Raw genomic sequence first — 19,402 nt, 5'->3', positions numbered from 1 at the left:
GAGCTGCTGCGTGTGAGTGTGCATGAGCTTGTGTGTGGGGGTGCAAGAAGGTGCATGCAGATGTGTGAGAATGTGCGCAGGTGTGTACTTGTGTGTGCATGTGTGTACACGCATGTGAGAATGCACGTGCACACGTGTGTGTGTGTGTGTGTGTGTGTGCGCACGTCCCTCCAGATGCCTCCAGGCTTCAGGACTGAGAGGCAGTGGTCAAAAATTAGCCTATTAGCACATGTCACCTGGGGTGTCATTCCGCGCTCCAGGTGGGACACAGACCTGGCAGGGGGGCACACAGGTGATGTGTGCACAGGTGGGGCTGATGCCAAGGGCGTAGGGGTGAGCTCAGGGCCAGCCCTGGTGGTCGCTGCCAGTGTCCAGCCCATTCTGGAAGTGTCTGCTGCCCCTGGCTCAGCTCTGGGCAAAACAGTTTGTCACCCCCCAGGGCACAGTGTGGCCTCAGGAGGAACAGCGCCCCCTCTGCCTTCCCCGCCTCCTCGTGTCTCTAAGGCTGGGCTCCTGCCAGCTTTTTCTCTAGGGTGTGAGGGAGCTATCATTCCCTCTGAGAGTCCCCAGGTGGCATTTGAGACCAGCCTTCCCACAGGCACTCTGGTGCTCACGCTAATTGGGGCCATGCCTTGGGCCACCAAGGGGTGTGTGTGTGTGTGTGTGTGTGTGTGTGTGTGTGTGTGTGTGAGCTCATCCTGGCGGGGCTGCTCTGGGGACGACATCCCACCGGGAGTGGGCCCAGCACCCCCTCCTATGCCCTTCACGTCTCTCTCTGCACACCCCACGTGGTCCTGCATCCCTCTGCCTGCGCCTTAAGCCCGCCTTGTCTGCCCTTGGGGCTTCACGGTCTGTCACCATATTGTTTGAAGCAGCGTCACTTGGAGGCATGCGTTCCCACCTGGTTCCTGGACCCTATGAGTCGTAGCTCACCCTGAGGCCACGGCATAGGAATGAAGATGGGTGCTCCCTCTGGCCCAGGTGTGACCCGGGGGTAAACAACCCTTGCTGAAAAGAGCAGAAGGGCAGGACGCATGGGCTCTCCGTCTCCTGCCTGCTGTGGAGGCCAGACGGCCTCTCCTCTTCTGGAGAGGACCCCTGTCCCCTGTGGGGACGGAGCCCCAGAGGTGGTACTGTGGTGGACTTGCTCGCAGCAAGGTGTGGGGGCGGAGGGGTGTGGAGCTGGGGTGGGGACCCAGCCCATCCCTTGGTGCTGCCTTGGTGCCTCTGGGCTGCTGAAGCCCCCGCCTGCCACTCAGATCCCTCGGTGCAGGTGATGGGGAGGCAGGGTCCCCCCAGCCCTGCTCACATGGGCAAAGTGAGGATGTCCAGGGCCTTCTGAGCTGTTCTGGGCGGGCAAGGCCACATGTCACATGGGCGACAGAGCTGTCCAGCCAGCTTGTGGGGCCAAGGGGCCAGGGGAGGACCCACTTTCTGCCATGGGTCCGGCCTCCTTCCCAGGCTCCAGGGACTGTTGTCAGGGCACCCAGCAGTGTGAACTCAGCTTTTTTGGGGCAGTGTTTGCCTTTCTTGGGGAGCTGACATGGCAGTGTGGTCTCAGTGGGCCTGCCAGATGGGGGGAAGGAGAGGGGAGGGGAGGGGGCCCTGGGAGCCCCCCTGTGGCCAGAGACAACGGAGCCCAGAGGCCGTGAGCTCCGAGTGCTCCACGCCGCCGACTGCCACAGGCGGCCAGGCCGGGGCGGGAGGGGCCCTGCGTACAGGACACGGGGTAGAGGGACACTCTGGGCCCTCGGGGCCACGTGTCCCCCGTTGGGGGCCGCAGTCTCCTTGGTGCTGCCGTGGGACAGGGGACGAGTGTCCTTCAGCTGCTCCCTGAGGCAGAGGGTGCTGGATGGGCCCGAGCCAGAGGGACGTGGGGGCAGATGCTCCAAGCCGCCTCCTTCCTCCTTACTCTCTGGGGGTCCCGCTCCTCCGGCAGCCCCTCACTGTGTCTCTGAGCACCCAGACGTGGAACATGGGGTGGGGGCATCGCCTGCCAGGGCTTGTCGGGTGCACTAAGGTCTGGTTGCTGCACCCTGAGGTGTGAGCCGGTTCCTCTGTGCCCCAGAGGCCCCCAGGGTGCTGAGGGGGTGCCCCAAGGTGTTGGCCAGGGCAGCACTCACACAGCAGGGGGTCAGACCCATGCACCCCGGCCTGCAAACCGCAGTCCTGTCTACTGTGTCCCCTGCCCTCCGTGACACCCCGGGTGTGAACCACACACCCACTGGTGGGTCACCTTCCCCGCAGCCCGAGAACCTGCTCCTGGCCAGCAAGTGCAAAGGGGCGGCCGTGAAGCTGGCGGACTTCGGCCTGGCCATCGAGGTGCAGGGCGATCAGCAGGCATGGTTTGGTGAGCATCCCGCTGGCCGCAGGGGGAGGAGGGAGGACGGGGCTCAGAGGCTGATGGGGCCCTCACCCCGCCCTTCCCCTGCCCCCAGGGTTCGCAGGCACACCGGGCTACCTGTCCCCGGAGGTCCTGCGCAAGGAGGCCTACGGCAAGCCGGTGGACATCTGGGCATGCGGTGAGACCCCTGTAGGGGCGGCGTGGGGCCGCAGGGGCCATGGGGGCCTGGACCACTGGTGCTGGGCCAGGCCAACCCCTGCACGGCCCATGGCTGGAGACACACTGGGGGGTTTGCGAGGGCTCAGTGTCTGGGAAGGTGGGGGCTGTGTGCGAGGGGACGGGATGTCCAGAAGGGTGGGTAGCCCACCAGCAGTGCTGACTCCTGGGGCTGCACCCGGCCTGGAGCCCCTGCCCGCACAGATTAGAATTGCCACCGCGACCCTGGCTGTGGCAGAGAAGCCCACCGCCCAGAAGAGAGGGCTGGGCCAGGGGCAGCACAGGGTGCTTAAGGGGTGGGGGCTATGCAGGCGGTGGCAGGGCTGCCTCCTTGGTGGGGGTCCCAGGCACAGCTGAACCCTGGATGGACGCTCGTGTTCCCAGGGCACAGGGTTGAGCATGAGGCGTGGGTGGGGGCCGCAGGGGGCTCAGGGAATGGAGGCTATGGGTGGTTCAGGGGGTGGGGTGTTGGGTGGGGTGGGGCATGGGTGGGGGCTGCAAGGGGCCCAGGGAGGGCTCAGGGAATGGGGGGCTGAGATGGGGTGGGGGCTGCGGAGGGCCCAGGGGGTGGGGATGGAGGCTGCAGGAGGGTGCCCAGGGAGTGGGGGGCTGGGGTAGGGTGGGGGTGGAGGCAGTGGAGGGGGCCCAGGGAGTGGGGGGCTGGGGTGGGGTAGGAATGGAGGCTGTGGGGGGTCCAGGGAGTGGGGCGCTGGGGTGGGGTGAGGGCTGTAAGGGGCCCGGGGAGTGGGGTGGAGTGGGGATGGAGGCTACAGGGGGGTGCCCAAGGAGTGGGGGGCTGGGGTGGGGTGGGGTGGAGGCAGCAGAGGGGGCCCAGGGAGTGCAGGCCCAGGGTGGGGTGGGGTGGGGGCTACAGGGGAGGCCTGGGGAAGGGCTCAGGGAGTGGGGGGATGGGATGGGGTGGGAGTGGAGGCTGTGGGGGGTCCAGGGAGTAGGGAGTGGAGTGGAGTGGGGAGTGGGGTGAAATGAGGATGGAGCTGCAGGGGGTGCCCAGGGAGTGGGGGGCTGGAGTGGGGTGGGGGTGGAGGCAGTGGAGGGGGCCCAGGGAGTGGGGACCTGGGGTGGGGTGGGGTGGGGGCTGCAGGGGAGGCCTGAGGATGGGCTCAGGGAGTTGGGGGCTGAGGTGGGGTGGGGCAGCCCCGTGAGGTCCATGCTCTGTTCCCCCCAGGGGTGATCCTATACATCCTGCTGGTGGGCTACCCACCCTTCTGGGATGAGGACCAGCACAAGCTCTACCAGCAGATCAAGGCAGGAGCCTATGATGTGAGTGCTGGGACCCCTTCGGACCCCTCCCCGTCCAGGGGGAAGCTCCTCTTCCCAGAACCAGGACCCTGATGTAGACCACTCGGAGAATCTGGCTCCCGCCTGGGGAGAGGGCTTCAGAAACACTCGTGGGTTGCCTTCTATTCTAGTTTCCCTCCCCCGAGTGGGACACCGTTACTCCTGAAGCCAAAAACCTCATCAACCAGATGCTGACCATCAACCCCGCCAAGCGCATCACAGCACACGAAGCACTGAAGCACCCATGGGTCTGCGTAAGTGCACCCAGCATGGTGACCCTGGGGTCTCCTCTGCACAGCTGACCGGCCTCCCTGGTCTCCTGAGTACTGCACGGCCTGTGGCCGGGGACACACTGGGGGGTTTGTGAGGGCTCAGTGTCTGGGAAGGTGGGGGCTGTGTATGAGGGGACGGGATGTCCAGGCGGACGAGATGTCCAGGTGGACGAGAGGGCCTGGCTGGGGAACACGGCTGTCAGGAAGGCCGGGAGGGTGAGGGTGAGGTGGGGGCAGATTTTAAGGGGTGGGGGCTGGGCAGCAGGTGGGATGGGTGGCTTGGATGCCCCAGCCCTGCTGCCCCAGCCCTCTCCCTGACCCGCATCCAAACGGCCTCTGTCCCCACAGCAACGCTCCACCGTGGCTTCTATGATGCACAGACAGGAGACTGTGGAGTGCTTGAAAAAGTTCAATGCCCGGAGGAAGCTCAAGGTGAGATGCAGCTCCCAAGTGCCCACCGCCCAGGTGACTGTGCCCTTAAGGGTCCTGGACTGGGAGCGGCCCCAGGGGTCCTGGCAGGCTTAGTGAGGGGAGGCACAGCGGTCCCAGCGATCTTGGCCCTATCCTGGGCCCCACATGGCAGTGACCCTGGAGAGCGTGGCACCAGCCTGCAGGCTGGGGGTTTCCTCGGGGTTCCCCGCAACAGGGTTCCATGCACCCAGGGCTGTGCACAGGCAGGTGCCCCGGGTCACTGCCGCTCACTTCAGGGTGAGTGAGTGGGCGGCCCTGACCCCCTGCAGGCTGAGCTAGGGGACCAGCCTGGTGGGTGGGGAGGAGAAGGCTGTCAGGGGGCCAGTGGGAGGAGCCCTGGGGTCCTGGAGCCCTCTAGAAGCTGTGGTCCACCGGCCACCGCTTTGTCAACTCTGGAAGCAGGCGGCCAGTCCCCTGCAGCTGCTGAGTCTGCAGACTGGTCTGCGAGGCAGGGGCCTGAGTCCTGCCAGGCGCCCCCAGGCTGAGGTCGGGGCCGGGGTGGCCAGGCCTCAGCTGCCTGTTTCTCCCCAGGGCGCGATCCTCACCACCATGCTGGCCACGAGAAATTTCTCAGGTGAGAATGGTCTTCTCCTGGAAAAGCAGGCTTCCGAGGGCACCAGTGCCAGCCGCCCGCCTTCCCTCACCCCATCTCCCCGCCCATCTGCCTGCCGCTCAGCGGCCTGGCCTCCTGCTCTCCCGGGGCCACAGGGCCTAGGCTCCGGGGCGCCCCCACCCTGACCTGGCACTCACCCCCGTCCCTGCGTGTTGGGTGTCTGTATCCTCGCCTGACGCCCTCATGTGTGAGCTGCCCGCCGCCTGGGCCGCAGCTCTGTGTGTCTGTCGGCACCTCCGTGGCCTTGTTGTCCTGAGCCCTCTGAGCACCCGTTCTGTGTGGGGGAGAGAGAGGAGGACCCGGGACCTCTCCACTGAGCTCCGGACTCGCTGGTGGCTGCCCGCCTGGGGCACCGAGGCCAGGGGGGTGGGGGGGGGTGGGGGGCGGGGGCGGGTTGTGGCGTGCGGCTGCTCAGGGGCGTCTGTCAGCGACCCCGAGGCCAGGGGCCCTGGCGGCCCCGTGTGGGCACGGCGTCACCTGAGGGGCAGGTGGCCCACTGGCTGTCCTGTGGTTGTCTGTCGCCCGCGTCATTGGGTGCGGGAGCGTCTGGGGTCCGTCCCTGTGCGTCTGTATCCAGCACCCCGTCCTGTGACCTTTGCTGTGATCCTGTGGTGCCGGGAACGGGGGGTGTGTGTCACTCCAGCACGATGGGTCCCATCCTGGGCGCGAGAAGCCCCCGCTGGGGTTTTCTAAGGAGAAAGGAGGCAGATGCTTTTCACCTGTCACTCAGTCTGGGTCCTGTTCCCACTCTCCCGGGAACGGGACTCTGGAGCCATCCGCCACCGACTGTGGACTCTAATCTTCTTCTGCTTCCTTTGTCTCTCCTCCTCCCTCCCCTGCCCGCCCCGTCTGTGTCCGCCCCTCCCTCGTCTCTAACCCGGTGCTAACAGTGGGCAGACAGACCACCGCTCCGGCCACAATGTCCACCGCGGCCTCCGGCACCACCATGGGGCTGGTGGAACAAGGTAGATGTTCGTGACCAGGGTCCCGCCTGGCGGCATGCAGCCCCCTCGCTGCACGCAGCTGCCGGCCGGGCCTCCAGAGCCACCCCCTAGGCCCCGGGAGCCCCCGCTCCCGCCCTGGACAGGTCCCACTTGGAGAACAGGAGGCAGCCCCCGCTATGCTAAAGGAGGGGCCAGGCTAGGTGACCCCTGAGTCCTGCCTCCCCCCACGTGCATCACACGGATCCTCGGTCCTGACCCCTGACCCCCTAGACTCTAGGGGTCAGGAGACCCCTCTGGACAGAGTCTTGTGCTCTCTGCTGTCTCTCCCCACTTGTGCCTCACGAGCCCTGCTCAGAGTGACCTTGAGCACCCAGAGGGAGCCTCAGGGCTGCTGTGGGGTCTGGAGCCTGAGTGGGGGACTCCCGGGGAGAAAGACACCCTGCACTGTGCACCCCCGGCCTGGCCCCCCCTGCCCCCAGGGACCTGCCCTGTGCTGCTCCCCGTCACTCGCATGGAGCTGGTGGTCTGTGCTGGGTCCGACGTGTGCATGTGTGCCCTGTGAGCCCCAGGACAGGGGAGCCTCAGCACCCCCTCCCCGAACGTCCTGTTGGTTTTTTGTATGAGGCCCCTCATCTCTTCCCACACGTGTGAAGCCGGCCTGCTCCTCCCAGGAGCCAGGCCAGCAGCTCCCGCCCACCCAGCTGTGACCTTAGCCAGAACCCCTGAGGGCCGGTGGACCGGGCCCCAGGATCTGAGGGTGGACCAGCTTGAGCTGAGGGTGGTGCAGGTTTAGGGTGCACGGAGCCACCTGCAGCTGGGGTGGTGCCATCCCCGGGCTCCCCAGACGGAGCTCTGGGGCCTGGTTTTGTGCTGGTGCCTCGTGCTTCGGCTTGGTCAGGGCAGAGGCCGCCCCAGCCAGCCGTCCACCCCAGCTCTTGCCTCCAGGTCCCGCAGGGGATGCGTCCCCCAGCCACCTCCTTCTGGGGGTACTCAGGGCAGGGCCACCCTCGGGAACGAGGGTCTGCGCCCCTCCCGTGAGCCCAGAGGATGTGCCCGGCGGCAAGGCCCCAGAGGGCTTCGATCCTTAGCTTCCTCTCCGGAGCCTTTCTGGAGCGCGTGACGGGAAGGAGGAAGCGGGGCCAGGGAACAGGGAGCCTGGGCGCTCCTGGTGACGCGCTGCTGCCCAGCCCAGTGAGCCAAGCCTCTGGGCTGCTCTCTGCCGGGGGCTCCTGCCTGAAGCCCACCTGCCTGCAGCGGATGCGGAGCAGAGCGACTGCATGAGGCCGTGTGCATGCGCAGCCCCTGCCGGGGCACCCAGGGCTGCTGTCCCGGGGGTGGTCAGTGCATGTGGGCTGAGCCCAGCATGGCTGTCCCGGGCGACCAGCGAGGGGACGAGGCAGAGGCTGGGCCCTTGGGCTGAAGCCCCTCTGCTATGTCGACCCCTCTCAGCCAGCTGCACTGGGAGGGGGTCTCTGCTCCAAGGCCATCGCTCCCCCGAGGGGGACAGGATCTGGGTGACACAGTACCCCCGGGCAGAGGAGCCCAGGGTGTCTTTGTAGAGATGAATGCTGCAAGTCGTTAGAGCATCTCGGGCTTCCCGGAGAGGAGGCAAGAGAGCTGGCATCCGTGGGGGGTGGGGGAGGCATGGCTTGGGGACCCCTGGTGGGTGCTGCAGAGGCCTCTGCTTGTCTACCAGGGGCCTGGGGCACTTGCTGCCAAGTAGCACATCTGGCTTGAGAAAGTCTGGAGGAAGCGCCCGCCTGGTGCTTGTGACACCCAGCGTAGACGGGGCTGAGCAGGGCCCTGGAGTCAGTCCAGGACTGAGACGTGAATGTACAGGAGCCGCTTTTAGGAGGGGCCTGGCCGTGCGCCCCCTGCCCTGCGCCCAGACTCTCAGGCTCTGGTTAAAGGGAGTTCCTGAGGGGAAGTGTTTGGGATGGGCGAAGAGGATTCGTGTCTGCTGTTGGGCTTTCTGGAGCCTGGGCCCTGCTGGAGCCGTCTGTCCCCAGAGTGGTATGGCCGTCTTGAGTAGCACAGTCTGGAGAGGGGGTTTTGAGAGTCCGGGACTGAGGGGGTCTATCCCAGGGTCTCTCCGCCTCCACCCAGGGCCTGGTTCTGGGAGGAAGGCCGGGCAGGGCTGGCTGCGTCCCCTTGAGCTGCTGTGCCGGTCCTGGCCTGCAGCAGCTCTGACGCCTGTGCTGCGTGGGGCTACGGGGCCCGTCCTAAACTAGGGTGTGGGGGTCAGCTTGCCTGCCTGCTCGGCTGCCATGACGCGCACCTCTGGGATGGGCTGGGGCCCCTTCCCCCGGGACCCTGGAGGAGCCAGCACCCCGCTGGTTAGCCAGTGGGGACGGGGGCCCTGGGCTCCACCTGTGCGCTGGCCGTGGGGCAGTGAGCAGAGGGTTGAGGTCAGCAGGGGTCACGTTGCTCCTGCGTCTGCAGGGCTGGCCTGTCCCTCTGTGCTGAGTTCCTAGGAGGTGGGTTCTAGCTGCCACCTGGAGAGCTTTCCAGGGTCCCCGCAGAGGGAGGTGGGACATGGCCCCAGGAAGGTGGCATCTCGGGTTCTGGGATGCTCAGGGGTCAGGGCCGCCAGGGCATCACCGCATGGCCCTGATCCAGCCTCAGCGGTTTGGGAGGATGAAATGCAGAGCCAGCAGGCCCAGCGGTCAAGGAAGGAGCGGCCTGTCATCCCCTCACCACTGGGATCCTGCGACTGGGGGTGGGGACGGGCCAGGGGGCAGGCCTCTGGTGAAACAGGGCCCTGTAGATCCTGTGGGGGAGGCCCTGAGACCTGATGTGTGGTGGGAATGCAGACTGTGCCTGGGGTTGGGGCTTGGACAGTCCCCCTGGCTGCTCTGGTCAAGCAGAGCCACCTGTGTCCTTGCACAGAGGGGAGTGGCCGGCAGGCAGTGGCCCAGAGGCCTGGGACCCGGCCTGGTCACTGTGCCAGGGACCCTGACCATGGTTCTCAAGCTGCAGCAGCATTAGGATCCCCTAGACCAAATGCCCCGCCACCCCCGGGAGGTCTGGGGTGGGTCTGGACGCTGCCGCTGCTGCTGTTGGAGGTCCCCACTCTGAGAACCACCACATCGCTCTAAGTGTGCACGTTGGTCTGATATCTCAGCCCAGAGTCGCTGGCCTCCAGGGATGACCCCTGTGGGCCCTCGGGGCAGGCAGCCCAGCTCAAGGCTGGCAGGCTGGCTGGAGCCCTTAGAGCCTGTGGCGGGGTGGGGCCAGAGCACCCCCGGACCCCTCCCCTCCGGTGTCTGCCCCCGCGGCTGCTTCTCTAACACCCCCCCACCCCGTGGGGCAGCTTGGCTGGGTGCGTGGGCGGGCAGGCGGGCGGGGGGACCAGGCCGGGCTGGGCCGTGCACCTGCACCCCTGCCTAACCACACGAATCTTGTTTTCTCTCTTTTCCTCACTCCTCACCTCTCCTTTCCTGGAAGGTAAGCTGACTTCCTTCAGTTCTGCAGCCCTACGATTACAGCTGAGCGCCGTGGAGGGCACAGATGCTGGGGGCACTGTGACAGGGGAGCAGGGTGGCGGGGGCAGGCCCGGGAGCCCAGAAGGCAGGAGCCAGGCCGGCCTGACCTCTGCGCGGTCGTGTTGGGGTGAGACGGGCCATCTGCTGGGCGGCCGACAGGTGGTACAGGCCTGGGTGGCCCTTTGAGCCTTTCCCTGCGGGAGTCATCCTGCTGAACCCACTCAGAGCGCAGGGTCCTCAGGAGTGGACAGAGGGGCCTGTGTTGGGGTCAGTGCCGCCAGGCCCTTGGGTGCTGTACGCCAAGGGGCTCGGCCTGGGGCCTGGCCCTGTGGGCAGGGGGCTGTGTGTCCTGTTCGCCGAGGGAGGGGGCCACCCCCTGCCCGAGAACAGAGGAATGACAGGCATGTGGCCAGCACCCCACCTCCTCCCTGGGTAGGGGGGAGCAATCTGCCTTCTTGCCAGAGCCTGCATGCTCCCCACAAGCCACGGGGCCCAGGCAGGAGGGCAGTCTTGGTGTCCAGGTCACAGAGAATGGCCAGGGGAGGGTCCGTCCTGGGGAAGAGTGAGGTGGGCAGCCCTGAGGGGCTCCCCGGGTCTCTCCGGGATGGCCCAGCTCTGAACTGGGCACAGACTCGCTGTCCCCCCACTGACCACAGAGGCCACCCTGCCTCAGGACCTTGGGTCACTTGGGAATCCCCAGGCCCCTGAGGTCACCTCTGGGGGGAGGCAGGTAGCAGTGGACTCCAGGCCTCTGGCTCATGTCCGTGTTTCATCCCAATGCAGCAGCCAAGAGTTTGCTCAACAAGAAGGCTGACGCGGTCAAGGTAAGTGCGCCTGGCCCGACCCTGGAGCTTGGCCCATCCCACACTCCTGTGGCTCCCCCTGCCCCTAACCTCCTCTTCCTCTCTCCACAGCCCCAGACGAATAGCACCAAAAACAGCACTGCTGCCACCAGCCCTAAGGGGACGCTCCCTCCGGCCGCCCTGGTACTGAGCCCCTCACAGCTCTGCTCCCCAGCCTTCCTGCACCCTGGCTGGGTGGTGGCCGCCGGTCAGGAGGCCTGGGGTGCTGGTGGGGTCCAGCCCCAGCCTGTCTCTGCTGGACCGCACTGGGCCCTCCAGCCGCCCCCACCCCCACCCGCCTCTCAGTTGTGGAACGAGGTCCATCCTGGGGCTGAGCTAGGGAGCCCCCCTCAGCTGCGGGGGGACAGGTCCAGCCGCCTGTCAACATGTCAGCAGTGAGAGGCCTTCAGGGGCACCACCCGGTGCTCCTCTGCCCTCATCAGGTCCACTCTGTGTCTGGGCCTGACACTCTGCAGGGGCATGGCCCAGTGGGGAGACACCTCCCAGGTGCTACAGGGGTATGCCCTGTGGCAGGGGGTGGCCTCGGTTTCTCCCAGGAAGAATGGGTGGGGCTGGTCTTAGCTTTGGAGCCTACCCAGTGTTCTGGAGGGAGAGACAAGACCCCTGGGTGATTGTCCTGGTGATGACCCAGGGGTCATCTGCTGGCAGCTTCCCAGCAGAGTCCAGGTACCGTGGGCCCCGAAGCAGCCCGGGAGATGCACCCCTGTGGCTGTGCTGGCCTGTGGGTGCCCAGAGGGCGAGGCCAGGGCTTCTGGCCCAGGAGAGTGCAGAGGAACTGCTGGCTCTGGCCCTCTCGCCCGGGGGGTCCTGTCTAGGGGGCCCCCCAGCTGGTGGTGCAGGGGTCCTGTGTGCCCGTGGCAGCCTGTGGAGAGCTGGCCACCCCACGAAGTTGGGGTTTGCTGGTGCTCGGGTTCTGAGGTTGTGCAGAGCTCACGCGGTGTGTCCGCTGACCCCAGGAAGGCGGGTGGGCCAAATGGCCGTATAGCACATGGGGATGGCCTCAGCCCAGGAGGGGAGGGTCCCGCACAGCCAGCCCCGTCTCGGACCCCGTCCATCCCATATGACACCCCTACCCCCATGACATCTTCAAAATGCCCCCCACCCGCGACTGAGGGCCAGGCCGCAAAGGGAGGGGAGGGCCTCCTTCCCCACCCGCGGCCCCCATGCTGTCTGCTGCGTTCCATGGGCGCACATGCTTGCTCTCTGGCCACCCTGGGCACCCCCAGGCCTCCCCAGCCCGCTCCACCTCCTGCCATCCATGCTCGGCTGCCGTCCTTCCCTGCACCCTCCTCCTCCTCCTCCTCCTCTCACTTCCCTCTTTCCTCCTCTGTGCTTCCTTCTTCTGTAGGAGCCTCAAACCACGGTCATTCATAACCCTGTGGACGGGATCAAGGTACTGCTGCGCCTTCATCACCCCCTTGGGAGCCTGCGCTCAGGCAGGAGGCAGGCCCCCTGGCTAGGGGCAGGTCTGGGGCACTGACCCGGGGAAGCCCTTGTGCTGAGACCTGGGGGGGCAGATGTGCAGTGAGTCCTCTCAAGGTAGGACACCGCCCTACAGGTCCATGGCTGCCCCCTTGGGACAAGGCCCTCCGTGCCGCCCTCGTGGGCATGGCTGTCTCCAAGTCCACGGTTGACATGGCCTCTGGGGCTGCCTGAGACCCCCCGAGGCTCGGAGCAGGATCTGCTTCTCAGGACCTTCCGTGCTGTGCGTCCAGCCCTGGCAGTGGCTGGGCCCAGCAGAGCTGGGAGCCAGGAGAGCAGGGCCGCCTCAGGGGTTCCCTGGAAAGAAGGGCCAGTGTGGGCCAGGAGGAGGAAGCAGCAGGACGCCCCTGGCCTCACCCCATTGCTCACCTCTGCCCCCGTGCTTTCCGCTGAGCAAGGCTGCGTCCTTTATTGCTGCTCCTTCACACGGCAGCGGCATCACTCCCACTGCGTCGGCATCCATGCCCCGGGGCCAGAGAAGGGGCTGGCTCTCGGGGTGGCGGGAGGGATGCTGGGCAGCCCAGCTGGGTTTCCAGGACCAGCACCCCATGCCTAGCACACCTGGGTCTGCGGTCAGACTCCCACCCAGGCCAGGGCTCCTCGGAGGGGCCCCCACACCCGGGCAGTGGGCCGGGAGCCCCCGCCTGTCAGCCAGTCCGGACGCCAGGTGCTAGGAAGGGCCTGGGCGTCCTCCTGCCTTGTAGCTGCTGATGGGTGTCCCTCAGACCCTGTGTCTGGGGTGACAGTCCCGGTGTCCCTGCAAGGGGCCTCTAGAGCCCCTTCTGGGGCTGTGGTATGAGCCCCAGGCCTACGACCATCTCTGGACCGAGCCTGGAGCAGCGTGTCTGGTCAGGACACCCTGTTAGGAAGCTCTGAGGGGCAAGCCGGTGTCCTGGGAACTCCGGGACCTGTGACCGGACCTGGAGGGCAGGAAGCCCTGAGTGGGGCGGTGAGAGCCGGCCTGGCTGCTCAGTCTAGGCCCCGGGGGGCCGGTGGCCGCCTCCGGGAAGGATACGTGGGTAGCCCCCTCCTGCCCCAGGCAGGCCACGGCTCTCAGGGCCTCAGGCTGGGGGAGCCTGCCCACTTCCCAGGGCCCCAAAGAGCCCCTCTTCCTGTCTTGTTGGAGACTCCTGTGAGCATAGGGCGCCTTCCCTCCAGGTGCGTCTCGTCGGGAGGAGGGGCCACCAGAGCCCCCGGCCATCAGCCATCAGGGGTGTGAGCCTTGGGGTCAGGTGACCTCCGGGGTGTGTGAAGCTCCAGCCCCGCCCATGGGGTCACCGGGGGGCACCTGCAGGCCCCGTGGAGGCCACATGCTGACCTGCTGCCTCCCTGTGTGTCCCCAGGAGTCGTCGGACAGCACCCACACCACCATAGAGGACGAGGACACAAAAGGTAGGGCCGGAGGGCGGGTGGCCGCGGGCCGGGGGCCGGGGGGCCGGGGGGCCGGGGCTGCGCAGCGTGTGGCCGCCCTGGGCTCCCTGGGGCAACGAGCTCCTGGCCGAGGCGGCTCCGTGTCTTCTCCAGGACTCTGCCTGGCTGCCAGCTGATCCGTAGACGCCAGCGTGGGGGCCTTCCCTGGGTTCTGGGTGCTTCCACGGCCTGTGAGGGCGGGTGGGCGGCACCGTTGCGCATGCAGGGTTTCCACACCGTGAAGGCCAGCGGCTCTGCCTGCACCCCGAGGGGCACCCCCTTTTCTGCTCCCAGCCGTGTCAGCAACCCAGGGAGGGGAGGTGGCGTCCCAGCCCACCCACACCAGGCCACAGGCTCCAGAGATATGCCCAGACAGTTTGGGGCACACAGCGATACCCCAGACAGGGAAGGGAGGGTAGATGTTCACGGGGTTTCCACAAGCAGACTGACACAGGCCCAGGCCGTCCTGATGCCGGGTCCCTGACTGCCTGGCCTGAGCCTGCAGCGGGGTGGGGGGTGTTGAGGGTCAACAGGGGAGAGGACCGGCCTCCCAGCCTCCTCCCGGCCCAGACCCCGGTCGCACCTTGTCTAGCCGAGACAGCAACCTCGGGGGGCAGGCCTGTTCCCCTCCCACCACGCCCCAGCCCTGCCTCCCATGTGCCCACAGTCCCTGGACCCCCTGTGAGCTGTGTGTGGGGGCTCCCCAGCCTAACCTCACTCATCCTTGTGCGTGCCCCCTCCTGTCCTCCCATTCACCCCCATCTCACCTCCACCCCCTGCCCGTCAGCCCCCTGCCCGCCCTGCTCGATAGGTGGGCTCCTGTGCGGGTGGTGCGTCCTTGAAGACCCCCAGCCTTCACCTCTCTGCAGGGTGCAGATAGAGCTCGGGGTTTTCCCGGGGCCCCCTCGGCCCCACCAAGGCTGGTGGCTCCCCCCAAGGCTGGGGGCTCCTCCTGTGGCCTGTGGGGCCAGGGGCTGCTTTTTTTTTTTTTTTTTAAAGATTTTATTTATGTATTCATGAGAGGCACAGGGAGGCAGAGACATAGACAGAGAGAGAAGCCAGGTCCCTGCTGGGAGCCCGATGCGGGACCCCAGGGTCACAACCTGAGCTGAAGGCAGAGGCTCAACCGCTCAACCGCTGAGCCCCCCAGGCGCCCCGGGGGCTTTTTGCTGCTAAGACTGGCCCCAGGGCGGGAGACAGCTCTGTGCTCTGTCTGCCCCAGCCCCCATAGTCCCTGACATCTTGAGTTCCGTGGGGAGGGGCTCGGGGGCTCCCTGCCGGCTCCGCACATAGCTGCCCGGGGCCTGGCACTGACTGCGCAGGGCACTCCCAGCCTCTGCCCTCCCCAGCGCCCTCCCTGCACTGCACTGCCGTCCACCACCCCAGGCCTCTCCCCCAGAGGCTCCCCCGGGCCTGGGGCTGCCCTCCTGACCACCTGACCTTCCCGGTACAGCACCCAACAGGGCCCCAGGGAGGCATAGACGAGGTGCTTCTCCAGAAGCCTTTCCCCACCACAGGCTTGCGGGCTGAGACGGACAAGGCCTGGCCTTCCTGCCTGGCTGGGTTCTCCTCGGGGTTCTGCACACACTGAGCTGCTTCTGTCCTCTTGGGGGGCACCCTCTGCCCATAGCAGCTGCTCTCCACCCAGGCGGACCATGCACCTGCCTGGACATTCTTGGAGCCTCCTCCTCTGTCCCTATGTCCCCCCGTGTCCCCCATATGCCCCAGTGTCCACTCACATCCTTCTCTGTCCCCCATGTCCACCTTCACCCTCTCTGTCCCCCAGGCCCCCCATGTCCCCCTCCCCATGTGCTCCCTTGCCCTCTACTCTCTGTCTTGGCTCATCACCCCATAGCTTTTCTGTTCTCTGTGCCCCCTGCCCACCCCTGTTCATATGCAGGCTGCTCTGCCCCAGCCCCCAGGGTCCCTGACACCCTGAATGCAGTGAGGAGGGGTCAGCCCCCCCCGCCCCCATGCCTGTCTCCAGCTCTCCCAGGCCCCCCACCCACCCTGTGCATGTGGCACCTTGACTGGCTCCCAGCTGCTCCTTGGGGGCTCGCGGGAGTGCCGAGCCTCCTGGCCATGGTGCGCTACCCCTCACTCTGGGGAGAGGCCAGCTTGGGGGTGCCCAGAGGGGGCCACAGGACGGTGTCGTTGGGCCTCAGGAAACCAGCTTGTGGCTGAAGGCGGGCGCCTGGAAATATGCTCGTGTGCGTGCAGGAAAGACTCAGAAACAGGGAGAAGCAGCCTGTGACCTGTGGGCCCGAGTGACGCAGACACTGGGTTGCAGGGGCACCGGGGCTGGGGGGCAAGGGGCCCCGCCCCAAGCAGGGAGGGAGGAGCTAGCCGCTCCAGCCCGTCTGCCCACTGCCACCAGGATCACTTACAGGGATGGGTGACACCCTAGGGCTGCAGCCTCCCCCACCTGCCGGGAGGCACCGGCCAGGGAGGTGCCCTCCGATGAGAGGCTGTGGAACAGGGGCTGGGCATGGCCGGGGAGTGGCTGGGTGAGTGCGGGCCTGGGGGTCGAGGGTCAGGGCAGGGAGGAGGGGGAGCAAAGCACGGCAGCGGGGCAGGGGCGCACAGGGGCAAGGCAAGAGGGAATGGGGTGGCCTCTGGACAGCAGTGGCCCCCCAGGAGCGCTCAGTGCTTGGCCAGGAGCTTGGGTGCCGTTCACAGAGGCAGGTGGGGAGGAGGAGGGGGCAGGGCTGGGGCAGGTGCACGGGAGAGCCTGGGGGCTCGGCACCATCCACGTTCCCCTCTCCCCAACCCCTCTTGGCCCTGGTTTAACAGATGAGGAAGCGGAGGCTGGGATACACGGAGAGGTGCCCCCAGGGGGCCCTCCCAGCATGAGACACCCCCGCCCGCCCCCCCCCCCCCCCCCCCCCCCGGCCCAGGGCTGTGAACTGCCCTTGGAGTCTGCACTGTAGGCCAGGTTGGGGGCTCTGAGCACCCCTGGGCTGACCCTGGGGGTCCACCTGGAACTAAATTATGGAGGTGGGGGCCGCAGAAAAGGGCCCTGAGCAGGACTGAAGGGAGGCGTGGGGGGGGGGGGCCTGGAGCAGCAGGTAGGGCAGACTGGGGGTGTGAGGGCCTCTGGAGAGCACAGTCCTTGTTCTGGCATGTGCACCCCTAAGTCTCCAGCACCGTGGCTCCTTTGGGTGCTGGGGCGGCCACAGGCGAAGGACGGGGGTGGAGTCCGCCCCCGAGCTGTCTGGGTTGGGACCTGGCTCCCAGGGTTGCAGCAGTGGGTACCCCCACCTCCACCTCGGGCTGGGGCTCTCCCAGCACTGAGGCACAGGCTGCAGGGGGCCGTCTGGGGCGGGTTGGGGTCACGCGCCTGCCAACTGTCCTCATGTGTAAATGGGGTCGTTGCCCACTGGCCCAAGCCACGTTCCCCATAATCAGGGATTACACCCAATCCAGGCTGATCCTGCGCAGCTGCCCGCTTGGGGTGGCTGGGGACTCCCAGTGCCCCCACAGCTGCCAAGGGTTTTGGATTAGGGCCAGCCTGGGGTCACCATTTGGCAGCAGCCTGGCTTCCCTGCCTGCCGGCTTGTCCCAAGAGAGGGAGGGAAGAGGCTGGGGTCCAGGTCCGGAACCCCTCCCGAGCCAGACCCTTGCCCATACGACAAGGCTGGGGCCGCGGAGCTGCCTGCTGGGGGGTCACAGCTCCCAACCTCTCCTCCCAGGGAGCCCCTCACCCCGCATACCCCCAGGGGAGGCAGGGCTGCCACGCCAGGCGGGAGGGGGGTCTGGGCAGCAGCCCCCCTGCAGCCTCCCCTGGCCTGTCTGTGGGATGGGTGCGGTGTTTCCCAAGCTCCAGGGCCTGCTGTGCTGTGACCCTGACCCTCTCCCCCTGTTTATACCCCCATCTTGTGCTACAACGTGTTTGAAAATGTTCAACACAACTTCATTAAGTGGCAGATCAGGTTAACTTGCCATAGGAGGGGGGTGCCCGGGACACAGGACAGAGGCCACGGCGTCCGTTCCAGTCGCAGCGCTATTGGCCGAAGGCTCCTGTGGGTGCTGATGTGAACAGGGGGGGCCAGCGAGTGTCGGGTGTCGGACATGCAGGCGCCGTCCACCCTCACACGGGTGGGGCCGCCTGGCTCAGGGGTCGCTGGGGAAAAGCTGGATGGCAAAGGGAGGTCACCTCCACTAAGGTGACAGGGACCTTAGAAACAGAAATGCCCAGGGAGAGGGCGCGGGGGGGTGGTGGGGGAAGGCTGCCAGAAGCCACAGAGACGATGCAGAGGGAGGGGGCCTGCCTGGGGTCCCAGGACCAAGAGCGGAAGGCAGTGTGTGTAGGGACCGCCCTGCGGGTGGATATGGGTGGCCGCGAGGCAGCTGCAGCCTGCAGGGCCGACCAGACAGCTGGGGCCCGGGCTCTGCATGGAAGCCCACAGCCTGGGCCCCAACCCAGGTCCAGACACGGAGCCCGGTGAGAAATGGAAATGGGGCCTCAGCACAAGGGCAGTTGGGTCCCAAGAGGGTGGTTTCTGAGACAGGAGAAACTCGCAGGTGGGTGCACACACAGATCCCCACATGTGAACACGCACGTGTGCACACATGCCCTGCCCCCCCGTGACAGTGGCACACTCGGGCACCCAAGCCCTCAGGTTGGAGCTCCTGCTGCCTGAACAGTCCAGAACGTCTTCGAGGGGGGCGTCTGTGGGAGGGGGCACCCATGGCAGGGCTGTGGGCAACCCCTCGAGCGCCTGCGGTCTGTGCTCCGGATGTGAGCACACGCCTCAGCTCATGCATGTGCTGTTCAGCCACGGGGGCATGTGTGGTGACCTGGAGAGCACCCGTGGGAGGAGCTCCGGGGACCCTTCAGGGCCTGAGGCTCGCCTTTGCCATGCTTCTCCGTGGGTGCACACGTGATAGGTTGTGTGTGTGCACTTGCGGGTGCACGTGCGTGGAAGCAGTTGAGGGCCTACCGAGGACAGGCCTTCTCTGAGGAGGAGGTGCGAAGGAGACTTAGGGGAACGCGAGCATACGCAGCGTTATCTGCAGGGCCTGTTTCTTTAGAGAAGTCTCAGCGACCCAGAAAGTTGTCTGGCGTTGGGTCCGCAGGGTGCAGGGCTGTGTTGTTCTCACACAAGTCGTTAAAGAGACCACGGCCAGCACCCCGGGGCCAGGCCTGTCCAGGTGCAGAGGCTGGGTGGGCAGAGACCGAGCCCTGGGGTGCAGCGTGTACGGTGGGCGCGTGGCTGTGAACAGGTACAGGCGGCAGGTGTGCAGCCAGCCGTCAGTCCGTGGGCTCCCCGGGCCCCTCGGCCCCACCGCCGGTCCCCCGTACGTGTTCCTCAACAGATGGTGGATTCGGGAAGGGTTCTGCACCGAGTCTGGATGGGCAGGAGCCAGCCAGGAGGGCGGGTCCCAGGGTTGCAGCTGGAGGGAAAGGGGCCACACAGGGTGGCTGGTGCAGGCTCTGTGTCCCCTCTCTGCGTGTTGTGTCTGTCACATGGGCGCAGTGTATGTCAGACAGGACCGGGTGGACTTGCACACGAGGGGAGGGTGATGTGAGCTGGCCGACGAGGTGCCGGGCCCCTGGGGAAGAGAGGCAGGTGGGGGCAGGGTGGCTCGGGCAGGCCTGTCACCGGGCGGCCGTGTCCCCCTGCAGCGCGGAAGCAGGAAGTCATCAAGATCACGGAGCAGCTCATCGAGGCCGTCAACAACGGGGACTTCGAGGCCTACGCGTGAGCCGGGCATCTGGGCTGGGCCCCGGGTGGCCTCGGGGGAGACCTGGGGGGCTTCCCTGTGGGGGGACAGAGGGTCGGGAGGCGGCGGGGCCTCTCCTCACCGGGGTCTGCCCCCCAGGAAAATCTGTGACCCAGGCCTGACCTCGTTCGAGCCTGAAGCTCTGGGCAATCTGGTCGAAGGGATGGACTTCCACAGATTCTACTTCGAGAACCGTGAGTGGGGGCACCGCCGGCAGGCCCCGGGCAAGGGGTGGCAGGCCTCAGGGGCGCCCCAGCCCAGCCCCTGCCTCTGCCC

The 19,402-nt window shown here is 66.7% G+C and overlaps 1 protein-coding gene across 5 annotated transcripts in view; it reads left to right on the top strand.

Moving 5' to 3' along the window:
* The window catches only part of CAMK2B (calcium/calmodulin dependent protein kinase II beta), a 76,948-nt gene that overhangs the window by 55,332 nt on the left and 2,214 nt on the right, over positions 1-19,402 (top strand). For 3 of the 5 annotated variants that reach the window (XM_049095112.1, XM_049095113.1, XM_049095114.1), the window contains 13 exons: positions 2,248-2,350; positions 2,439-2,522; positions 3,747-3,841; positions 3,991-4,113; positions 4,480-4,563; positions 5,134-5,176; positions 6,106-6,180; positions 10,428-10,468; positions 10,559-10,630; positions 11,856-11,900; positions 13,333-13,381; positions 19,029-19,104; positions 19,226-19,320. In XM_049095112.1, the coding sequence (XP_048951069.1) occupies positions 2,248-2,350; positions 2,439-2,522; positions 3,747-3,841; positions 3,991-4,113; positions 4,480-4,563; positions 5,134-5,176; positions 6,106-6,180; positions 10,428-10,468; positions 10,559-10,630; positions 11,856-11,900; positions 13,333-13,381; positions 19,029-19,104; positions 19,226-19,320 (985 nt within the window). The remainder of the gene's footprint in view (positions 1-2,247; positions 2,351-2,438; positions 2,523-3,746; positions 3,842-3,990; positions 4,114-4,479; positions 4,564-5,133; positions 5,177-6,105; positions 6,181-10,427; positions 10,469-10,558; positions 10,631-11,855; positions 11,901-13,332; positions 13,382-19,028; positions 19,105-19,225; positions 19,321-19,402) is intronic. The other 2 variants (XM_025433611.3, XM_025433612.3) reach the window with 2 other exon arrangements.

The sequence above is a fragment of the Canis lupus genome, chromosome 16 (genome assembly GCF_003254725.2).
Source record: "Canis lupus dingo isolate Sandy chromosome 16, ASM325472v2, whole genome shotgun sequence".
NCBI classification, from domain to species: Eukaryota; Metazoa; Chordata; class Mammalia; order Carnivora; family Canidae; genus Canis; species Canis lupus.
Note: the sequence above shows the minus strand (reverse complement) of the source record. Positions and strands in the feature narration are given on the sequence as shown.